At 44.9% G+C, this 18,630-nt stretch overlaps 1 protein-coding gene across 1 annotated transcript; it reads right to left on the bottom strand.

Annotated features, from left to right (window-relative positions):
• Window positions 1–12,810: 12,810 nt before the first annotated feature.
• Window positions 12,811–15,004, bottom strand: LOC110689955. The gene is made up of 5 exons (XM_021866774.1): window positions 14,743–15,004; window positions 13,750–13,856; window positions 13,438–13,663; window positions 13,161–13,321; window positions 12,811–13,074 (listed from the first exon to the last, which is right to left on the bottom strand). The coding sequence occupies exons 1-5, from the start codon at window positions 15,002–15,004 to the stop codon at window positions 12,811–12,813; spliced, it is 1,020 nt and encodes a 339-aa protein (XP_021722466.1).
• Window positions 15,005–18,630: the final 3,626 nt, after the last annotated feature.

Below are 18,630 nucleotides of genomic sequence, written 5' to 3'. Positions count from 1 at the left end.
AAAACTTGTCACCTTTCATTCAGTGGATCACTCAAGGCGTAGTGATTCACTATAGAATTCACAAGGTGCGGAAGATTATCATCCGGTAGATTTCTCGAGGCGAAGAAAGCTACCAAATATATTTGTTGTCGACACATTGGTGTTAGATACGCATTCTATCCTTTACTCTTTTACTTGTGGAACTAACACTTTTCTGCAGGTATCGACGTATAAAGAGTGATTTAGGATCATAGAACATCTTAAATCATTCTTCGTCCCTATCGACAACTTTGACTATCATTTTCGAAACTTACGTTTCTACAAACTTAGTCAAAGTGGGGGCTTCTGCAGACACCTAAAAATGTCTCCCTAAAACCAAAACTGATGATGAACAACCTTTCACTGTCATTATTGGTTGGGTCAAGTATTTAATCTCGGGAGTTCATAAAATCCATATTCATTCTACAAATCAGTCCACAAATCAGTCCAAATATTTAGTCAAAGCATAGTTCAACCCTCATTTCAGCCCAAAGAATTTTTATCTATTTCATTTATTTATTAATTAAGCCCAATTAATAAATATTAAACCCTAAACCTAAAATAGGTTCTGAATAGCTAAAACGGCGCCTAATTATCTCGTACTTAATGTAAAATAAAAGATAAAAATGAACGAAATTCCAAAAAAATCTATATGCCATGCCATGGCAAAAATGCCGCACCGCGGTAGACTTTGTCGCACCACGGCAAGCCTAGCCGTACAACGGTAGGCATTTCCGTGACACGGCAATTTTCTTGACCCGGTTTTATCTTTTAACGTGCTTTGACCTTCTGAAATGATAGAATTCACTGCCGAGCCACGTCACAATTACCGTACCACAACAGAATTGTCGTGCCTCGGCAGCCTTTACCATACCACAGCTGAAAAGTCGTGGCGTGGCAATTTGTTTCTCTATGGCGCCTCATTTTTTAGGGTTCCGGACTTTACCCCTCTCATTTTTTCTATAAATACGAGGCTGATTTCACAGTCTCGGGGCACCAAATAATTCTCTCTTATAATCTAAGCCTAAACACATGCCCTCCCTATTCTCACAATTCATCCCTTAAGCACTCCTCGGAGTCCGTACTTTACCCAAAATTCTATTCTTAAACCAGGGCGTGAAAGGTAGAACTGTTTGAGGTTTTGGCCCCAAATCAACTTTACTTTCATTTGATTTAATTTCCATTTTATTATCATTTTCTTGAACGTACTAACGTGTATATTTTCTTATAATTGCAAGCAAACGCAATCAAAGTAAGGAATCATGTTCCTTTTGTTCCTTTTATATTTCTAACGATTTTTTGTCATGTTTGTCATATATTGAATTGTTATATATATGGTTAAATTGCTTCCAATGTTATTGTTATTCTATTGTTATTGATGATTAACATGTTACACGTTAAAGGTAATATGTAATTGAATATAATGCTTAATAAGATAATTTGGACGACCGGTTTAGGAACCTTTTAATCTTGTTGTTTAATCAAGTGAGCACAATATTTATGAGTATATGTTGCATTAACATTCAACCAATTTAGCCTAATATTAGTTTGGAGCAAATTGAATCTTTTTTTGTTTTCCTTTGAGAGCGCAGGTATTACTTTTCACCATAAAAATCAAGTAAAGGCCAATACGGGCGACTTTGACTCCATGACTCAGTTCATACCATCATCTTCGATCCTCCTTTCGTGGTTCCGTACCATATGAAGTTAGTAACCTCATGGATTATGAATGGGGTGTAACCTTCACGGTCAATCGTGGTTTCCTTTCGTTGTCCCTTATTCGTGGTTGCGTTAAATGATCCGTGAACGGTTTACAAATTACGGTGTGTTTGGATTGAAGGAAATGGAGGAAAAGGAAGGGAAGGGAAATAGAGAGATGGAGTATCTTTCATTTGGATAACAAATGAGGAAGGAAGGGAATTGGAGGGGAGAGAAATGGAGGGATTAAATTGTAGGAAATTGATTTCTCCAAAAACAGACAGATTTGAAAGGAACTCACCGTTCTTCCATCCCTTCCCTTTCCCTCCTCTCCTCTTCTCCTCCCTCCCCTTCTTTTCCTTCCCCTTTATTTATCCAAACACACTGTAAAAACTTGTTGGCGGCTCCCTACTTTCCTTGTCTCTAATCGTATAATGTCAATTCCCACTTCTTATGATTGTCAAGCATATTCACACATGCTTAAATAGGCGCGTATCGAACGATGCCTACAGACGCTTACATGTGTTATTTTGTAGGATATACTTCAACACAACCATTAAAGTCCGGTTCTTTTCGCTTAATTTTTGCAGAAATATAATTGATTTTACTAAAATAAAATTATTTTTATTGAAATTGAATTATTTTTGTTAAAGTTAAACAATTTTTAATGATCTTAAATTATTTTACTAATTCGTTCTCTATTTATTCTCTAAAGTCACTTATAATTAAATTATTATTGCAAAACTAACTTAACTTATTTTTACTATAATAAAAATATTTTACTGAATTATATTATGAATAATGTGAAGAGAATGGGACCTACAGCTTATTTTTAACATGTTTTAGACAAAATTAAATTAAATAAGTTAAAATGTGTTTTTAGATAAGTTTCAATAGATTAATTTTTGGAAGACCAAATCACACACGAATCAAAAAAAAATTAAGACAAATTTTTTTTCTAAAACAAATACATTTGTTCATAAGTTCAAAACCACTAACTTTGAACAAGTTAAAACAATTTCAAATTCAAATAAGAAAATTTTTGATATAATAAGTTGAACCATATAGAGTTTCAAAAAAATAAAAAAAAAAAAAAAAAAAAAAAAAGACAAATTGTATATCAAACCACTAATTATTATATTCGGTAATATGTTGTTATTGCCTTATTGGTCTGGACAATACCCTATGTCATTACATGTAAAAAGATATTAACAATTTGGAAAATAAAATTGTAAAAAATAATACAAATTTTGAACGGTCTACTTAAAAACAAGTCAAAGTTTAGATTATTTCTAAATAATACAAAATTTGGGGGAACCGGTTAGTAACTTGATTAATAGATTATACGGGACACATATCAAAATTTTATTGGTTTAGCAATTAAATTTGATTATTTTTTTTTTTAAAGATTATTATTATATATATATTTTTTAAATACTCATTCCCTACCCAACCCGCACTGAGCCACCACTGCCACCCTACCCTCCTCTCGGCGTCGGCCGCGCCCAAATTCCCTCCTCCGACGCCAGCGCCGACCCCCTTTCCCGAGCGTCACTCCTTCCCCGGCGTTGACCTGAACCACTGAATCTCCTCCCCCAAAATCCTCCCTCCCCCGCAAAACTACCCAAAAACCCATCTCCCACCCTCAAAAAACCCAACTCGGACCTCCCGAGCCACCGATAAAGGTTCGGTTAAGGTCTTTCGAGGGTGGGACATGGGTTTTCGGAGGTTTTGCGGGGGAGGGAGGATTTTGAGGGAGGGATTTCGGTGGTTTTGCGGGGGAGGGAGTTCGGTAGTTCTGCGGGGGAGAAGGAAGGGGGTGATGTGTGGAGGAGGGGAGTCGGCACCGGGTGTGGGATCTAGGCGCGGTCAACGCTAGGGGGCAGGGAGGGAGGTTGGCGCCTGTGGTGGAGAAGGTGGTGTTTTTTTAAATGTTTTATTTTTGAAGAAAATTTTATAAAATATTTTAATTGTTAATTAACAATCATTAAAGTTGTTATTAAGAGTTAATTATATTGTTAAACGAGTTTGTTAAAAAGAAAAAATAAAATTAACCGGTCATTCAGGTTGCAGATAAAATAACTTGTTTATAGCGGGCAACCCTTAAAGTTTGTATTATTTAGGAATAATCAAAAAATTTACTTGTTTTTAGCGAACCGCTTAAAGTTTGTATTATTTCTCGAAAATTTTATAGTAAATGACGTGTACCGCTATGTACCACTAAAGCAATGTACCGCAATGTACCACTATTAAAATTGATTAAATATATTATTTATTTTTAGCATTTCTTAAGCATGATTTGGCTTTAGCTAAGATGGTGAATTGCATTATTTACTTTGATTAGTGGTTTAAGGATCAAATCTTTGTGCTCACCATATATTTTATTTCCCGTCTCATATTTCTAAATTTTTTCCCTCTAGACTACCTTCAAAAAGAGATATGTTAAATACTTATTTGATTTATTTTACATTATCATACAACCTATATAGATCACTCGTTCCACCGTTTCTTTTTTGTTGACAAGTTCCTTTAATCATGTTTGCCAATGCACAAATTCAATTATTAATATTTTTAATTATCGATAAACAAAAATTATAAAAAGTTGATAATTACAAAATATACATTGTAACGAATCTAACAAGATCTCACTTGACTATATTTTTCTTCACATATAAATCACAAAACATGGTCAAAGAGAGGTGTGTTAATAGTGCTAAAATCAAAACGTGTCAACTAATAAAAAAACAGAGGTAGTTTATAAAATTATTTATCAATTTTGAATCGGAAAAATGGAAAAGAATAATCCTACCTTTTAACACTTCTGCTCAAAATAATCCTACCTTTGAGTATTTTGAGAACAATCCCACCTTTAACCCTCGTCTTCCCAAAACAGTTCCTTTACCGGTATCTTAAGTTGATAACCGGTTGGGGGTGTTATGCCACATGTTAATTTTTAATTGGTTTTTTTAATAACTAAAAGAAAATAAAAAAAATAAAAAAGAACAGCCCCCTCTCGTTCCTCTTCCCTGTCCCCAACTAAACTATCCCCACACACCCACCCATTCCCGTTCCCGTTTGCCGGAGCCGTCCCTACCCCTTTCCCCGCCGAACAGTCACATCGTCATCCCCTTCCCCGAATTCTCCTCCTCTTGCTAATAAGTGATTGACTTCTCTGGCTCAAATCATTTGCACAAACCATCCAATCTAACATGTAACGTTGTGACTTCTAAAAGCAAATAAATTAAAGCTTCATTTTAATCATCTTTGTTTGGGGTAAAATTACCCCAGCCACGTGGCCCAATGGCAGCGTGACACGTGGCATCCGGCTATTGGTTAGCAGGGCTCCAATCCCCTGCTGACACGTGTCCTAGGAACCCTAAATGGGGAACCAATGCTCCCCACTATAAATAGTGGGGGAGTCCTCATTAATGGGGTATGAAATTATTCACTTACAATCAATTGGCATTCAATACTATCATAAATACATTTTACACTAAAACCGAGCAATCTTAATTGCGGAGTTCTCCCATTACGCGAGAAGTAATTACTCTTTTACGCACTTTCTTCCTCCCGTACATCACTGACTTGATCGTTGGAGGCGGAGCTCCACCCAACCGGAGTCTTCATGGTTTTGCAGGTACAGGCGGTCGAAGGGAATTCTTGGAATTGTAACTCTCCCGCATAACACATCAGAAAGCCCCAAAACATTTGGCACCGTCTGTGGGGAGAGTACTTCTGAGATGGCTTCTAACCCTGTACCACCGGATCAGGACAAGCGGCTATCGGCCGAGCCTGAGGTCTAGAAGGACCATGAAAGTGGTGATGAGTTCGAACTCAACACCTATGTGGCCCCAGACGGGTCCTTCAGAACAAAGCACACCCGTTCCAGGGATAAGAAGGAACGGGAAAACATCCAAGCTGCTCCAGGAAACCCAGCCGGCAACCCGGTTGGAGCTGCCCAGGCGGCAGAGGGCTCTGCCCCCGTCACAAGGAACGAACTCATGACTTTCATGAATAGTTTCAAAGGCGAAATCCAGAGCCTTATTCGGTCAGCTACTCCCAAGAAGAGTTAGCCGGCCAAGAAGCCTTCTTCTAGCAAGAAGGCTATTAAAGACCGGGTCCCTACCCCTCATCCAAAGCCAAAGGAGGGGGAGGGCCTCAAGTTCGATCAAAACCGGCTCCGCTTCTCGCAAGCGGAACCCAGAAAACCCATCCGGCATTTGCAGCCGGATGGTTCAAAAAAGATATTCTCTGACGCCCAGACGTTTCTCTAAGAAAAGAGAAGTCTGGCGTCTGCGTCGGCTTCAACGTCGACCTTTCCAGACAGTTTCCGTGACACCTCTAACAGGTGCACGGGAACAAGTCTAGGGAGTCAGACGGGCGAACCATCCGCCTGGTCTGGACCCAAAGTGATCCAACCTGGTCTGTTCGGTTCGCCGAATGGGCTGGGTGGATCCCCTTTTACCCAAACGGGTCCGTTTGGCAGAAATGTGCAGCAGCCGTTCCAACTCATGGATTGGCAGCAGCGCCTGCTAAATCTGGGAGAACAGCCCTCGGCGTTCTCCCCTGAGATCACCCAGGCGGCACAGCCGGCCAAGATCAAAAACGTGTTGGTAGGGGCCTATGATGGTACCTTCAACCCAGAAGATCATTTAATGGCTTATTCCAACCTCATGTACCTACAGGGGTTGGATGATGTCGTCTGGTGCCGATGCTTCCCGGCTACCCTAAAGGGCATTGCCCAACGGTGGTTTGGTAACATACCAGCCGGTTGCATCAACAGCTTCAAGACCTTGGCGTACTTGTTTACGTCAAACTTCTCAATGAACATCCCGGCTAAAAAGACAAGCCTCGATCTGAGGGCAATACAGCAGGGTGACAGAGAAGGACTCCGTTCTTATGTCAGGCGGTTCAATCTGATGAGAATTCAGATTCAAGGACTGTCTGATGAAGTTGCTTACACAGACTTCTTTAAGGGTCTAAAGGATGGGTCAACTTTCAAGTTTGACATCGTCCGGAAAAGGGTAGCCACCCTCCAAGAGGCGTTAATGGAAGCTGAAGCCTACATACAGGCGACGGAGCTTTGTGCTGTAAAGCAGCCGTCGGATTTCAAAAAATCTGACAGAAGAGACAGCCGGCAGCAACAACAACAGCCGGCTAAAAAGGAAGAAAAGAAGAGAAAGGAGGTCTGGGCGGCAGAACGATCTGGTCAGCCGGCTCAGAAGCTCAGACGAAAATCTGAACCGTACGTCCCCAAGTACGAGTTCACAAAGGACTGCTCCTCCATCCTCATGGAGATCAAGGACCGGATGTCTCTCGACAAGCCAGCTGTTATGAAAAGTCCCGTAGGTAGCCGGGACAAAAGCAAATACTGCCACTAATGGTTGCTATAGCCTCGGGCGGCTATTAGACCGTGTGGCCGATGAAGGGGCTCTAAAGTCTTATCTGCCCAAAGCCAAGGGCAACTCCCTGGCCAAGAAAGGGCAGGCGGCAAAAGCTGTTCTTGCAAATTCAGAAACGGATGAAGAGACTATCTTCACAATAGTAGGCAGCTTTGTCGGTGGGGGTCCCACTATCCGGGGCACCAAAGAAAACATCAGGAAGCTAGTTAACTCAGTTGAGGAGACCTAGGCGTCGAAAGACATATTTCCTGAGGTCCTTATTTCTAAAAAGGACCGGGGCAAGGTCAGACGGCCTCACGATGACCCCATAGTCATCGAATGCAAGGTTGCCAATCAGAGAGTTGGCCGGATCTTAATAGATACCGAGAGCTCGTCTGACCTAATCAGTTATCAGTGCTTGACCAAGCTCAAGTACAAATCCAGTAGCATGCACCAGGCGCCCCACCCGCTTGTTGGTTTTGGGGGAGGTGTAGTGCACCCGGTTGGGATCATAGATCTTCCCATCCGGCTGGGTGAAAAGGGGGAAGGACGCCACATGGTAATCAAATTCCTAGTTGTAGAAGAGCTTGCCGCCTACAACATGATTTTTGGCCGTCCGACCCTCAATGAATCAAAGGCTGTCATCGTTCCCTCCCTCATGCTTGTCAAATTTGAAAAGGACGATGGTGCAGTCGGTTCCCTTAAGGGGGACCAGAGGACGGCTAGGGAGTGCTATCTCTCTGACGTCAGACCTACCATGGCGGCAGTCCCGGCTCCAAGGGCAGCCGGTAAGAAAAGAAAGGTGGGCCAGACGGATCCCGTCAAGCAAGAAAAATAGCAATCACTAGCCAGGGAAAGGTCAGATGATCAACGACCTCAGCCATCTGGTGACTGCATTGATGTCGTCCTCGACGACAGCCGTCCTGACAGAACTGTCAAGGTTGGGACGATTGCTTATGAACAGTTGGAAGCAGACTTGCTCCAACTTCTAAGAGAATTCAAAGACATCTTTTCCTTTGAAGTGGAGGAGATGCCAGGCGTCAGCCCGGATCTAGCTGTCCACAAGCTTGCCGTGGATCCTAAAAAGAAGTCGGTCAGGCAGAAAAAGAGGGATCACGGTGCAGAGAGATCTCAGGCGGCAGCGGCTGAGGTCAAAAAATTGTTAGATGCTGGGTTCATCCGGCAATGCTACTACCCGGATTGGGTAGCAAACGTTGTCCTCGTGAAAAAGTCGAATGGTGCCTGGCGGATGTGTGTAGACTACACAGATCTGAACAGAGCATGCCCAAAGGACATTTACCCGCTTCCAAAGATCGACAATCTGGTCGACTCTACAGCCGGTCATGCTCTGATGAGTTTCATGGATGCCTACTCAGGTTTCCACCAAATACCCCTATGGAAAAAAGATCAAGAGAAGACGGCCTTCGTCACTGATCAAGGGTTATTTTGTTACAAGGTGATGCCATTTGGGTTAAAAAATGCACCGGCTACATTCTAGCGCATGATAAACACCGTTTTCATCAATCAGGTTGGCAGGAATGTAGAGTCGTACATTGATGACATGATAGTTAAATCCAAGCTACAGACGGATCACCTGCTAGACCTCCGAGAAACATTCACCACACTCAGGCGGCACCAGGTCATGCTTAACCCAAAGAAGTGTGTATTTGGTGTTGAGTCTGGGAAGTTCCTCGGATTTTTTATCGATCAAAGGGGCATAGAGGCTAACCCGGAAAAAAGTTCAGGCGGTCATTGACATGCGGTCTCCCCGCACTGTGAAAGAAGCCCAGAAATTGACCGGTTGCCTGGCGGCGTTGGGAAGATTTCTCAGCCGGTCAGGTGACAAGTGCCTCTACTTCTTCCAGGCCATCCGGAAGAGGTCCAGATTTGAGTGGGGAGAAGAGGCGGAAATGGCATTCCAAAAGCTAAAGCAACATCTGCATTCGTTGCCAAGGCTAGTGAGCCCCCTGCCCCGGGAGGTCCTTTACATGTACCTCGCCGTCTCTGATCATGCCCTTAGTGCCGTTCTCCTCGTTGAGAGAGACGGTAATCAGTTACCGGTGTATTTCATCAGCCATGTGCTTAAGAATGCTGAACTCCGGTACCCCATGATCGAAAAATTTGGGTTGGCCCTATTCGTCGTAGTCAAACGGTTGAAACCTTACTTTTTGGCTCACCCGGTGATTGTATATACAGACCAGCCGCTCAAGCGCCCAATGACCACCATCGAGTCATCCGGCTGAATGATCAAGTGGGCTGTTGAAATACAAAGCCTTGAGATAACTTTTGAACCCAGGCGGGCAGTGAAAGGTCAGGCGTTTGCCGACTTCATTGTCGAGATGACTAGGCCGGTGCAACCGGAAAATCCTGATCAGGTTTGGAAGTTATTCGTAGACGGTAGCTCTACGGTGAACGGCTGTGGTGCAGGCGTTATATGTCATTCTCCGGAAGGGGATAAGTTTGAGTATGCACTACGGTTCCGGTTCCAAGCCTCTAATAATGAGGCGGAGTATGAAGCCCTACTAGCTGGTATACGCATGTGTAAGGCAGCAGGGGCAACAAAGATTGCCGCCTGCTCAGACTCTCAACTGATTGTTAGCCAGTACAATGGTGACTACGAGGCCACCCATCCGGCTATGATCAAATACCTGCAGGCGGTAAGAGAGGAGGTCGTTTCGCTTGACGAATTTCATCTAAGTCAGGTGCCCCGGTCCGAGAATAATCAGGCGGATGCCCTTTCCAAGTTGGCGTCATCCGCCTCCTGCGATACACCTAGAACGGTTTTTTGGGAAGTCATTGAGAAAAGAAGCATCGATCATGACCCCATAGGTATCTTGGACCGAAGTGCCACCTGGATGGACCCCATCCGGGGCTACTTGGAAGACGGTACCTTACCGGATGACCCTTCAGCAGCAATGGCGCTCAAGAAGCGAGTTCTGAGCTTCGTCATGCATCATGGAGAACTTGTCCGGAAGGGTTATCTACAGCCGTATCTAAAGTGCGTAACCCCTGAAAGGTCTGCACGCGGGTTTTTGTGCCTCACATATAGGCGACAGGTCCTTGGCAAGAAGAACCAGACGGCAGGGTTACTTTTGGCCCACTCTTGAGGCGGACGCCATGGATTTGGTGAAACGGTGTGATAAATGCCAAAAGTTCGCCCGGCTGATACATCGACCGGCAACTGATTTGACAGCCATCGATAGTTCGGTTCTGTTCGCCAAATGGGGCATGGACATCTTGGGTCCTTATACGCCTGCCACAGGCGGTCTCCGATACATTTTAGTGGCAGTAGATTACTTCACCAAATGGGTTGAAGCAGAGGCGGTCAAAGGCATAAAAACATGAGACGTGATCTCCTTCATTTAGAGAAATGTCATCACCTGGTTTGGGGTTCTAATGTCTATGGTCTTTGATAATGGACCTCAACTCGAAACGCCTGTCCTCAAGAGCTGGTTGGGAGATCAAGGAATCTCCCATTGTTTTGCATCCGTTGGCCGTCCTCAGGCAAACGGTCAAGTTGAGGCCTTCAATAAACTAATCTCAGACGGTATAAAGAAGAAGGTGGAAAGAGTCGGTGGACTATGGGCAGAGGAACTACCTCATGTCCTTTCGGCCATCCGGACCACTCAAAAAGAGGCAACCGGTGAACCCCCATTTCTCATGACATACGGCGCTGAGGCGGTGCTGCCCATTGAACATTATAAGCCAACTCTTCGCATCATGCTATATGATGAGGCAGCCAACTAGAAAGCCATGCGACTTGCACTGGATGCTCTCCCAGAGCGAAGGGGCAACGCAGCCCTGCGTCATGAGATTTACCGCCTGAGAATGACAAGAGCCTACAACAAGCGGGTTCACAAACGACCCCTGAAAGTAGGAGATTTTGTGCTTCGCAAAATGGAAGCAACTGGTAGGGCCAATGAACAAGGCAAACTAACTCCAAATTGGGAGGGACCCTACCGGATATTTGAAGAAGTACGAGACGGCACATACCGCCTGGAAGCCCCAGACGGTAGAAAACTGCCTAGAACTTGGAATGTAGATAATCTCAAAAAGTACTACTTCTAGAAATTGTATAGTTTTTGTATATTTCTATACAACTAATGAGAAAGATTTATTGCATAGTGCTTACATGCGCCATGTCTTGTGCTTAACACAAGCGGCTCCCTTTGCTTATTTCCCATGCGCCCTGTCTTGTGCCCAACACAAGCGGACCCGGGAATTTAATGAACCAGCCGGTGACGCCCATTCGGGTGAATTCATCGAAGAGAACATCTCCCATTTGGGTGGAAAATTGTTCTGGTGATCAAAAATCAGGCGGCCCTGACCGCCTGATTGATCCATAGCACCAAAGAATTGCGGGTTAGCATTCCCAAACATGCATCCGGCCTCTTCTTTGGATCGAGTACCATTTTAGGCTGATCTCAAAACAGACAGCCGGTACCTAATGTCCTGCCTAATCAACTAAGAGAAGGAAGGCAGGCAAACATCTGGGTTAGGCCAAGAATCTATGAAGGGTGTTCTTGCAAAAACCTAACCGGCAATTGTTAAAAACGGTTGACACTTGGCTAAAACCTTAGCATTTGCGCTATAGCATATGGATAGCCGCCTGGCACCGTTTCGTCTATACCAGTCTCCTATCCAGGGGCAATTAGCTACCCGAACCCCAACAAGTCATGCGGAAACACATTCATTCAAAAAGTCATGCGGAAAAACATTCATGGTTTACACAAGGCAAAAAATAGAGTTGCTTGCGAAGACTCAGACGGTAATGGTACCGCCTGGGTTCTCTTGTCTACCCTCGCAAATTTCTTTGCCTACCTTCACAAATTTCTTGGCCTAGTTTGCGAAGACTCAAACGGTAATGGTATCGCCTGGATTCTCTTGTCTACCCTCGCAAATTTCTTTGCCTACCTTGACAAATTTCTTTGCCTAGCTTACGAAGACACAGACGGCGGTGATGTCGGCTGGGTTTTCTTGGCTATCCTCGCAAAAATTATCAAAGCAAGAAAAATGCAATATTCAAGACATCCAAAGCAGCAAAAGGAAAAGAAGCAAATTCATTCAAAACCAGACCTACCGGTAGAAATAAAGCAGAAAAAACCGGCATAGCCGGTGAAAATGTTAAAATTGTTTACAAAAAGATAAACCGGCAAAGCCGGTGAAAATATCAGTGCTCAATATAGAAGACAATAGCATAGTAATCCGATCCTTCCGGCGCTAATATAAGATAATGCACGGCGCGCAGGCCGAGAGGTCGTTGCTACTCTACTTCCACTGTTACCCGGTCGGCCTGAGCCTGGCTCCCTTCCGGATGAGTCAGGTCGGTGTTGGGAACGGAGCCGGGATCCTCATCCTCGACTGTCGTCTCCAAAGCAGCCGCTTCCGCCTGCATTCGCTGGAACTCGGCTTCCACCAATTGCTCATACGGTCCGGGCCCCGGCTGGCCCTCCTCTTCAGCCAGAATGGCCAGGTCTGCATACTTATAGGCGAGCTCCCAGACGTTGTAGTCTGCACCCGGGTGGATGATGGAGAACGTCGTCTTCATTCTATTCTGGCAGTCCTGCTCATTCTCCTCGATGAGCCGGCTCTGATCAGCCTCTAGGGTGGACTGGAAATTACGCTGAGCATCGGCAGCCTCCTTGACCAGGCGGTCATTCTCTAATTGCAGCCGTTTGCTGCTCTTCTCCGCCTGGTCGAGCCGCTTGAGGGGCTATTCATGCTTTTTCAGCTCGTCTTCAGCGTTATCCAGGGCCGCCTGGAGGTTGTCCAGCTTGAGCTTTTGCTCGGAGAGGGCCCGTTGGAGGGACTTGACCTGATCGGCATGTTGCATGATTATAGCTTTAGTTTCTAAGTCATGCACAATCATAGAATAGTGAGCAACGCTATGTGCGTCATCCACAGAATGTTTGGCTCTTCTTACCTCTTCCAGTTTGCGGATGTAGGCCTTCTTAAGCCCCTCCACGCGGAGCAGTGCCTGCAACAACAACGCAACCGGAATAAGTTGAAAGGCCGAATGGGTGTATTACAAATTATATGCCGGGTGGGCACTCAGTTACTTACATCAGCCAGGTTGACCATCACCCGGTCGGCATTGAAGGAGTTGATTCCAGGAATCGCCTCCTTCTCGTCCCGGGGGACGGCTTTCAGCATGGCTCGGGCGTATTGAGCAGCGTCCAGCCAGTGTGGTGAGTTATCTGCACCAGAAACAGACGGTGAGAATGCTGCGTACGCTCCACCAACGGACAGCCAGCTAATCGGAGAATCTCCCGGCTGCGAAGAGGAGTCAATTTTACCCACATGGGTATGTCGAGCAAAGTGAGGTCGAATGGGTTTGTACCTTTTTGGGAAGCCTTTTGGCTTCCAGAAGCAGAAGGACCGGTTGCGGTCCTTATTGGAGTGGCCTCTAAGGCCTTCTCAGTGTTAGACCCGCCTGGGGTCTTTATTGATTTACCGCCGGTAGTAGCCCGGTCGGTAGAAGCAGTTTTCGGCACCTTGAGTGCCGGTTCCTCAACAGACAGCCTTTGCCGGATCTGTTTTTGTAAAGAACGGGGAATAACACCGTCCTGAAACAAGACCACAAGCGGTTAGATAAATAACTAGCCCAAGCAACATCAAAGCCAAGCACATAGAGAAGGTCAGGCGGTCTAACCTTTTTAGCCGCCTGAGCAGCAAGTTTCTTCTCCAGATTCTCCTTGCGGATATCTGAAGCCTTCCTTGCGGGTGTCTTGGCGGAAGGTAGCATCTTCTTAGCTTCTTCTGCAAAACGAAAATACATCCAGTCAGAAATATGAATCTTACATTGCAATCAAGAGAAAAAGGACAGCCGGCAACAAATTAACCGGCTAGGGTTCGTAACCTTTGGTCTTCCATATTCCGCTAAGCCCACAGGCAGACAAGAAACACTCGTCCTTGAAAAATTCGTGTTTGGGCACCTAGTTCTTGGGTACCCTTATTATCTCTCCGGATGTGAGAGAGGTAGAGGTCAGTTCGAAGAAACCAGAGTCCAGAATGGCCACCCGGTCGGTATCAGGGACAGGGGGCAGTCGGCACTTCTGCCCCAAAAGCTCTAGCTTCCGTTTGTATGTCCGGTACTCCTTGTTCTCCTCTTCAGACGGAGCTTTGACCAGGTAGAACTGGTTCTTCCAGTCCGACCACTTGGACGGCTTGTCCAAGGTCATCATATATTTGGGGTAAGTGGTCAAGGTATACCAGGCCCTCCAGCCACCTGGGCTCCGGCTCAAATAGTGCATATGGGCAAACGCCTCCCAGCTGGGGTTGAGATCCTGCATCTCGCAGGCGGCAATGTACCCTAAAACGTTCACCCAAGAATTCGGAGTGAGTTGCTAAATGCCTAGGCCATACCCCCTAAGTATGGCCTTAATTGTGTGGTGAAGGGGGAAGCGGACGCCGGCTAGGAAAGCCGCTTTGTAGCATCCAAACAAGCTGTTAGCGTTGGGCTGGTCATCTTCCCATACAACCGTCCCGAACTACCCCGGCACGGTCATCTTGTACCCCTCACCAAGCGGTCGCCTGGTAATAAAGTTTAGAAGGGAAGACAGCATGAGGGTGCGGTCCTTTTGGGAGACGGCGATCATGAGAGGGTCGTTTCGGCTTTGCCACGAAGGCCTCTCCGCCTCCTCACTATCTTCTGATACGGTTAAGTAGCTGGAGCTACTACTCTCAACCCGTCCATCATCAGAGCCGGCTGGGGAGTTGGGAGCATCATTGGCAGCTCTTGGCTTCTCAGCCTCCTCTGCCGGGGAGGTCTCCTCGTTGTAGGAGCCCAGAATGCTATCGCTTGGGGTGGCGGGGGTACCGCCGGATGGTTCTCTAACCTCCCCGTCTGGGCCTCGAGTTTCAGGCGATAACTCGTTCGAGTCCCCGCCTCGGTAATTGGGGTCCATAGTTGTTCCCCTAATTCTGGCCATGGTGTCCTGCACAGACACGTAGTCGGTCGATACAGGCGTTGAAAAGGGGAAATTCCAAAGATCAGAGGCGGCAGATCCAGTTCTAGACTCAGCCGTACTAATTGACCGGCTGAGTTCATAACTATGGTCCGGGTACGGGTATAAAGGGTCCATCTACCTATGGGACTTGTAAACAAAAATGCAAGAAAAAGACGCAAACAGAAATACATGGAAAAGTAAGAAAGAATAGAAACGGTACCTAGAGTAAAGGGTTGAAAACCTCAACAAATTTCTTGGGGATGCTTGCGAAGACACAGGCGGTTTGAATACCGGCTGGGTTCTCTGAGGTACCCTCTCGAAAAACTTTTGCTTGCTTACAACTGCACAGGCGGTCTGAAAACCGGCTGCTCTTCAAACAATGAAGTCTCCGTGTGCTCTGAATTTCAAGTACCGGATGCTCTGAAATGCCGGATACTCTCAAAATTCAAGAAATTTCACGAAGTTTGTAAATGAGGCTTCGTGTGCTTCCTCCCCTATTTATAGGGCTTGTCCCGGAAGGCGAAGGGGCGCGACCCTTCCCCTTCTGCTTTTCCCTCTTCCTTCAGTTAGAATTTGAAGGGGTTTCAAAAAAAAAAAAAAAAAAAAAATTGTCAGCTCTCTTCTCAGGTGCCACGTGGCACCTTACCACGTCAGCACCTGAGAGGGCAAATGTTTGGGGTAAAATTACCCCAGCCACGTGGCCCAATGGCAGCGCGACACGTGGCATCCGGCTATTGGTCAGCAGGGCTCCAATCCCCTGCTGACACGTGTCCTAGGAACCCTAAATGGGGAACCAATGCTCCCCACTATAAATAGTGGGGGAGTCCTCATTAATGGGGCATGAAATTATTCACTTACAATCAATTGGCATTCAATACTATCATAAATACATTTTACAATAAAACCGAGCAATCTTAATTGCGGAATTCTCCCATTACGCGAGAAGTAATTACTCTTTTACGCACTTTCTTCCTCCCGTACATCACTGACTTGATCATCGGAGGCGGAGCTCCACCCAACCGGAGTCTTCATGGTTTAGCAGGTACACGCGGTCGAAGGGCATTCTTGGAATTGTAACTCTCCCGCAAGACACATCAGAAAGCCCCGAAACAATCTTAATCAATTTTTATTGCCTTCTCATCTCACATTAGCAATTTTGTAGACACTGTGATTGATTTTTTTGGACAGAAGTGTGAAGAAACTCAGAAGGTGGACGTAGTGATAATTGAGTGAGAAATTATGGTCGAGGTTTTTTTAAACTTGATCTGCGAATTAGATGGTGGTGGTGTGGTTTACTTGGGTTTCGAGGGGATGTAGCTTCGATTCAGAGGTGCGGCCATGGGTTTCGAGTTTTTCGGGAAGGAGGTTCGCCGATCCAATGGGGTGGGGACCTTGGGGTTAGATGAGAGGGGGTGGTGTTCCAGGAGGTGGGGTGACAGTTTGGGGTAGCGGGGCCAGTCTGGTGGGGCTGCGGGGAAAGGAAAGAGGGGTTTTTTTTTTGGGTGGTGGTTATGGTGGTGTGGTGGTGGCCATAGAAGGTGGTGGTTATGGTGTGTGTGGTTGTGCTGTATTTGAAAATAAAAATTTTAAAAAAAATAAAAAGAATTAACTTGTTGAACAGGTTATAGGTAAATGGGACTATTTTGGGAAGATGGGGGTTAAAGGTGGAATTATTACCAGATTAATCAAAGGTGCGATTATTTTGAGCAGAAGTGACAAAGGTGATATTATTCTTTTCCATTTTTCCTTTTGAATCCTTCTCATTTTATTAGATCCATCAAAGTTATAATTACTCATTCTTGTAAACTCAAATATTATTAATTCAACGTAGAGGTGATAAAAGTTAGCCCGGCCCGATTTTGGGCAGATTTTTTTGGCCCGAAATCGGGTTAGGCTCGGCTCGGCCCAAAAATTTAATTATTCTGGGGCGGGTTTGGGAATGTGTTTTTATGCATATTTAGTTGATTTTTTATATCCGGCACGAAAATGGCCCGAAAAGCCCGCACGGCCTGACCATTTTGGGCGGGTTTGGGCACAAAAATTCCGACTCGAGAAGTGGGCATAATTTTTTAGATTCGGCCCGACCTGCCTAATGATCACCTCTAATTCTATGTCAAATAATTTACAAAGTAAGAATAAAAAGGAAAAGGTAAATAATTTAAATGAACATTTCCTGAATTGTTTAAATTAGAGCTGTCAGTTTCTAAGCCGAACCATTAAACCCGACTGTTTCGAACCGATCTGAAAAGGAACTGAACCGTAAAAAACCCGTTTTCTGAAAACCGAAAACCAACCCGACCCAATTTTTTCCAACCCGAAACTGAACTAAACCGAATTAGTGCAAACCGTTTAATGAGCCGACCCGTTATCAAACCAAACCATTACAACCCGAAACCGAAAGCAACCCAAACCGATTACATTCGAACCCGATAGTAACCCGACCCATTTTAAGCCGAAAACTGTTTAACCCCGGTAAAAATCCAATAAACCAGAAACGTTCTAACCCGTAACCCGTTGTGACTGATGCGTATTATGACAGTTTATATTTAGTGGAAGGATTTGAGTAATTTTAATGGTGGAAATTTGAAGGATAGTCTTAGAAGGCAACGACTTCTATGTTTGATCTTAGAAGCAACGATCCTAAAACCCTAGTTAACAATTAGTTCGAAACTTAACAAAGTTCTCTTCGAGTTAAAACTCAACAATCGGATTTTTATTTCATAAACGTCTAACTATAATTTTTGACATGTATCAAATATATATAGGAAAAATAAATCTAACCTACTTGCCCTGCAAGCAAACTAAATAAAAATCCCTAATAATTTGTCACCAAAGAGCTCAATGGATGAGCCTCAGTGAAGGTGCAAGCTATCCCTGATAGCTTCAGGGACTACTACCATTGGGGTAACCTCAAACCCCATCTCTCTGAATTGAAAGGTTTTGAAAGAATGCCCAGCAGATGATGGAATGTCAGACGCTCTAGGACCCTCAACTCTTTCATCTGCCTCCTTGAAATCATCGGGTCTCCCCGACAAAATTTGCACATCATCGTCCTCGGAGTGCTGCACGATGAATGCATCAACTTCTCTCTGGACTTCAGCTGTGAAATCCTCGGCCGTATGCCGAGGAGACTCTGTTAGGACAGGAGGATTCCTTTTCTGCACTTCTTCCTCCTGATGCTCAGGAGGAGGGGGAGTCTTTTCCTTAATTACCTCGGCCTGGGTCTCGGCCAGCCGAGGTTTCTTACTTACAGGCTCAGAAATCGGGAATTCTCCCGGATCAACAACGACTCTTCTCAACCTCCTCCTTCCAGGATCTGCCATCTCTTTGTCTGAAGAGTCGTCCGAAGAAGAGGTTTTACCTTTCTAAGTGTCCTTCTTGTTTTCTTCTTCTTTGTCAAACGGTAGTAGAAAAAACAAGGGGGATAAAGGGTGATATTAGTAATATCATCAATAAAAAAAAAATTAATAAGGCAAACTCTTTCAAAGCCGAGACTTGACACTTGGACAATTTTCACGAAAAGGGAAAGTCTAAGCAAAGAGAATAAAGCAGCAAAGAAGCAAACAACAACAATAGAGAGAGAG

Source organism: Chenopodium quinoa, unplaced genomic scaffold, assembly GCF_001683475.1.
Source record: "Chenopodium quinoa cultivar QQ74 unplaced genomic scaffold, ASM168347v1, whole genome shotgun sequence".
NCBI classification, from domain to species: Eukaryota; Viridiplantae; Streptophyta; class Magnoliopsida; order Caryophyllales; family Amaranthaceae; genus Chenopodium; species Chenopodium quinoa.
This window is presented reverse-complemented; position numbering and strand designations above follow the sequence as displayed.

What these genes read in the sequence shown, in the direction of transcription:
- LOC110689955 (XM_021866774.1), bottom strand. Translation starts at nt 15,004, where the DNA reads ATGGACCCCAATTACCGAGGCGGGGACTCGAACGAGTTATCGCCTGAA. An exon ending in CTTAACCGTATCAGAAGATA is followed by an intron (nt 13,857 to 14,742) that starts GTGAGGAGGCGG and finishes TTCGTTTTGCAG; the next exon opens with AAGAAGCTAAGAAGATGCTA. An exon ending in CCAAAAGGCTTCCCAAAAAG is followed by an intron (nt 13,322 to 13,437) that starts GTACAAACCCAT and finishes GAGCGTACGCAG; the next exon opens with CATTCTCACCGTCTGTTTCT.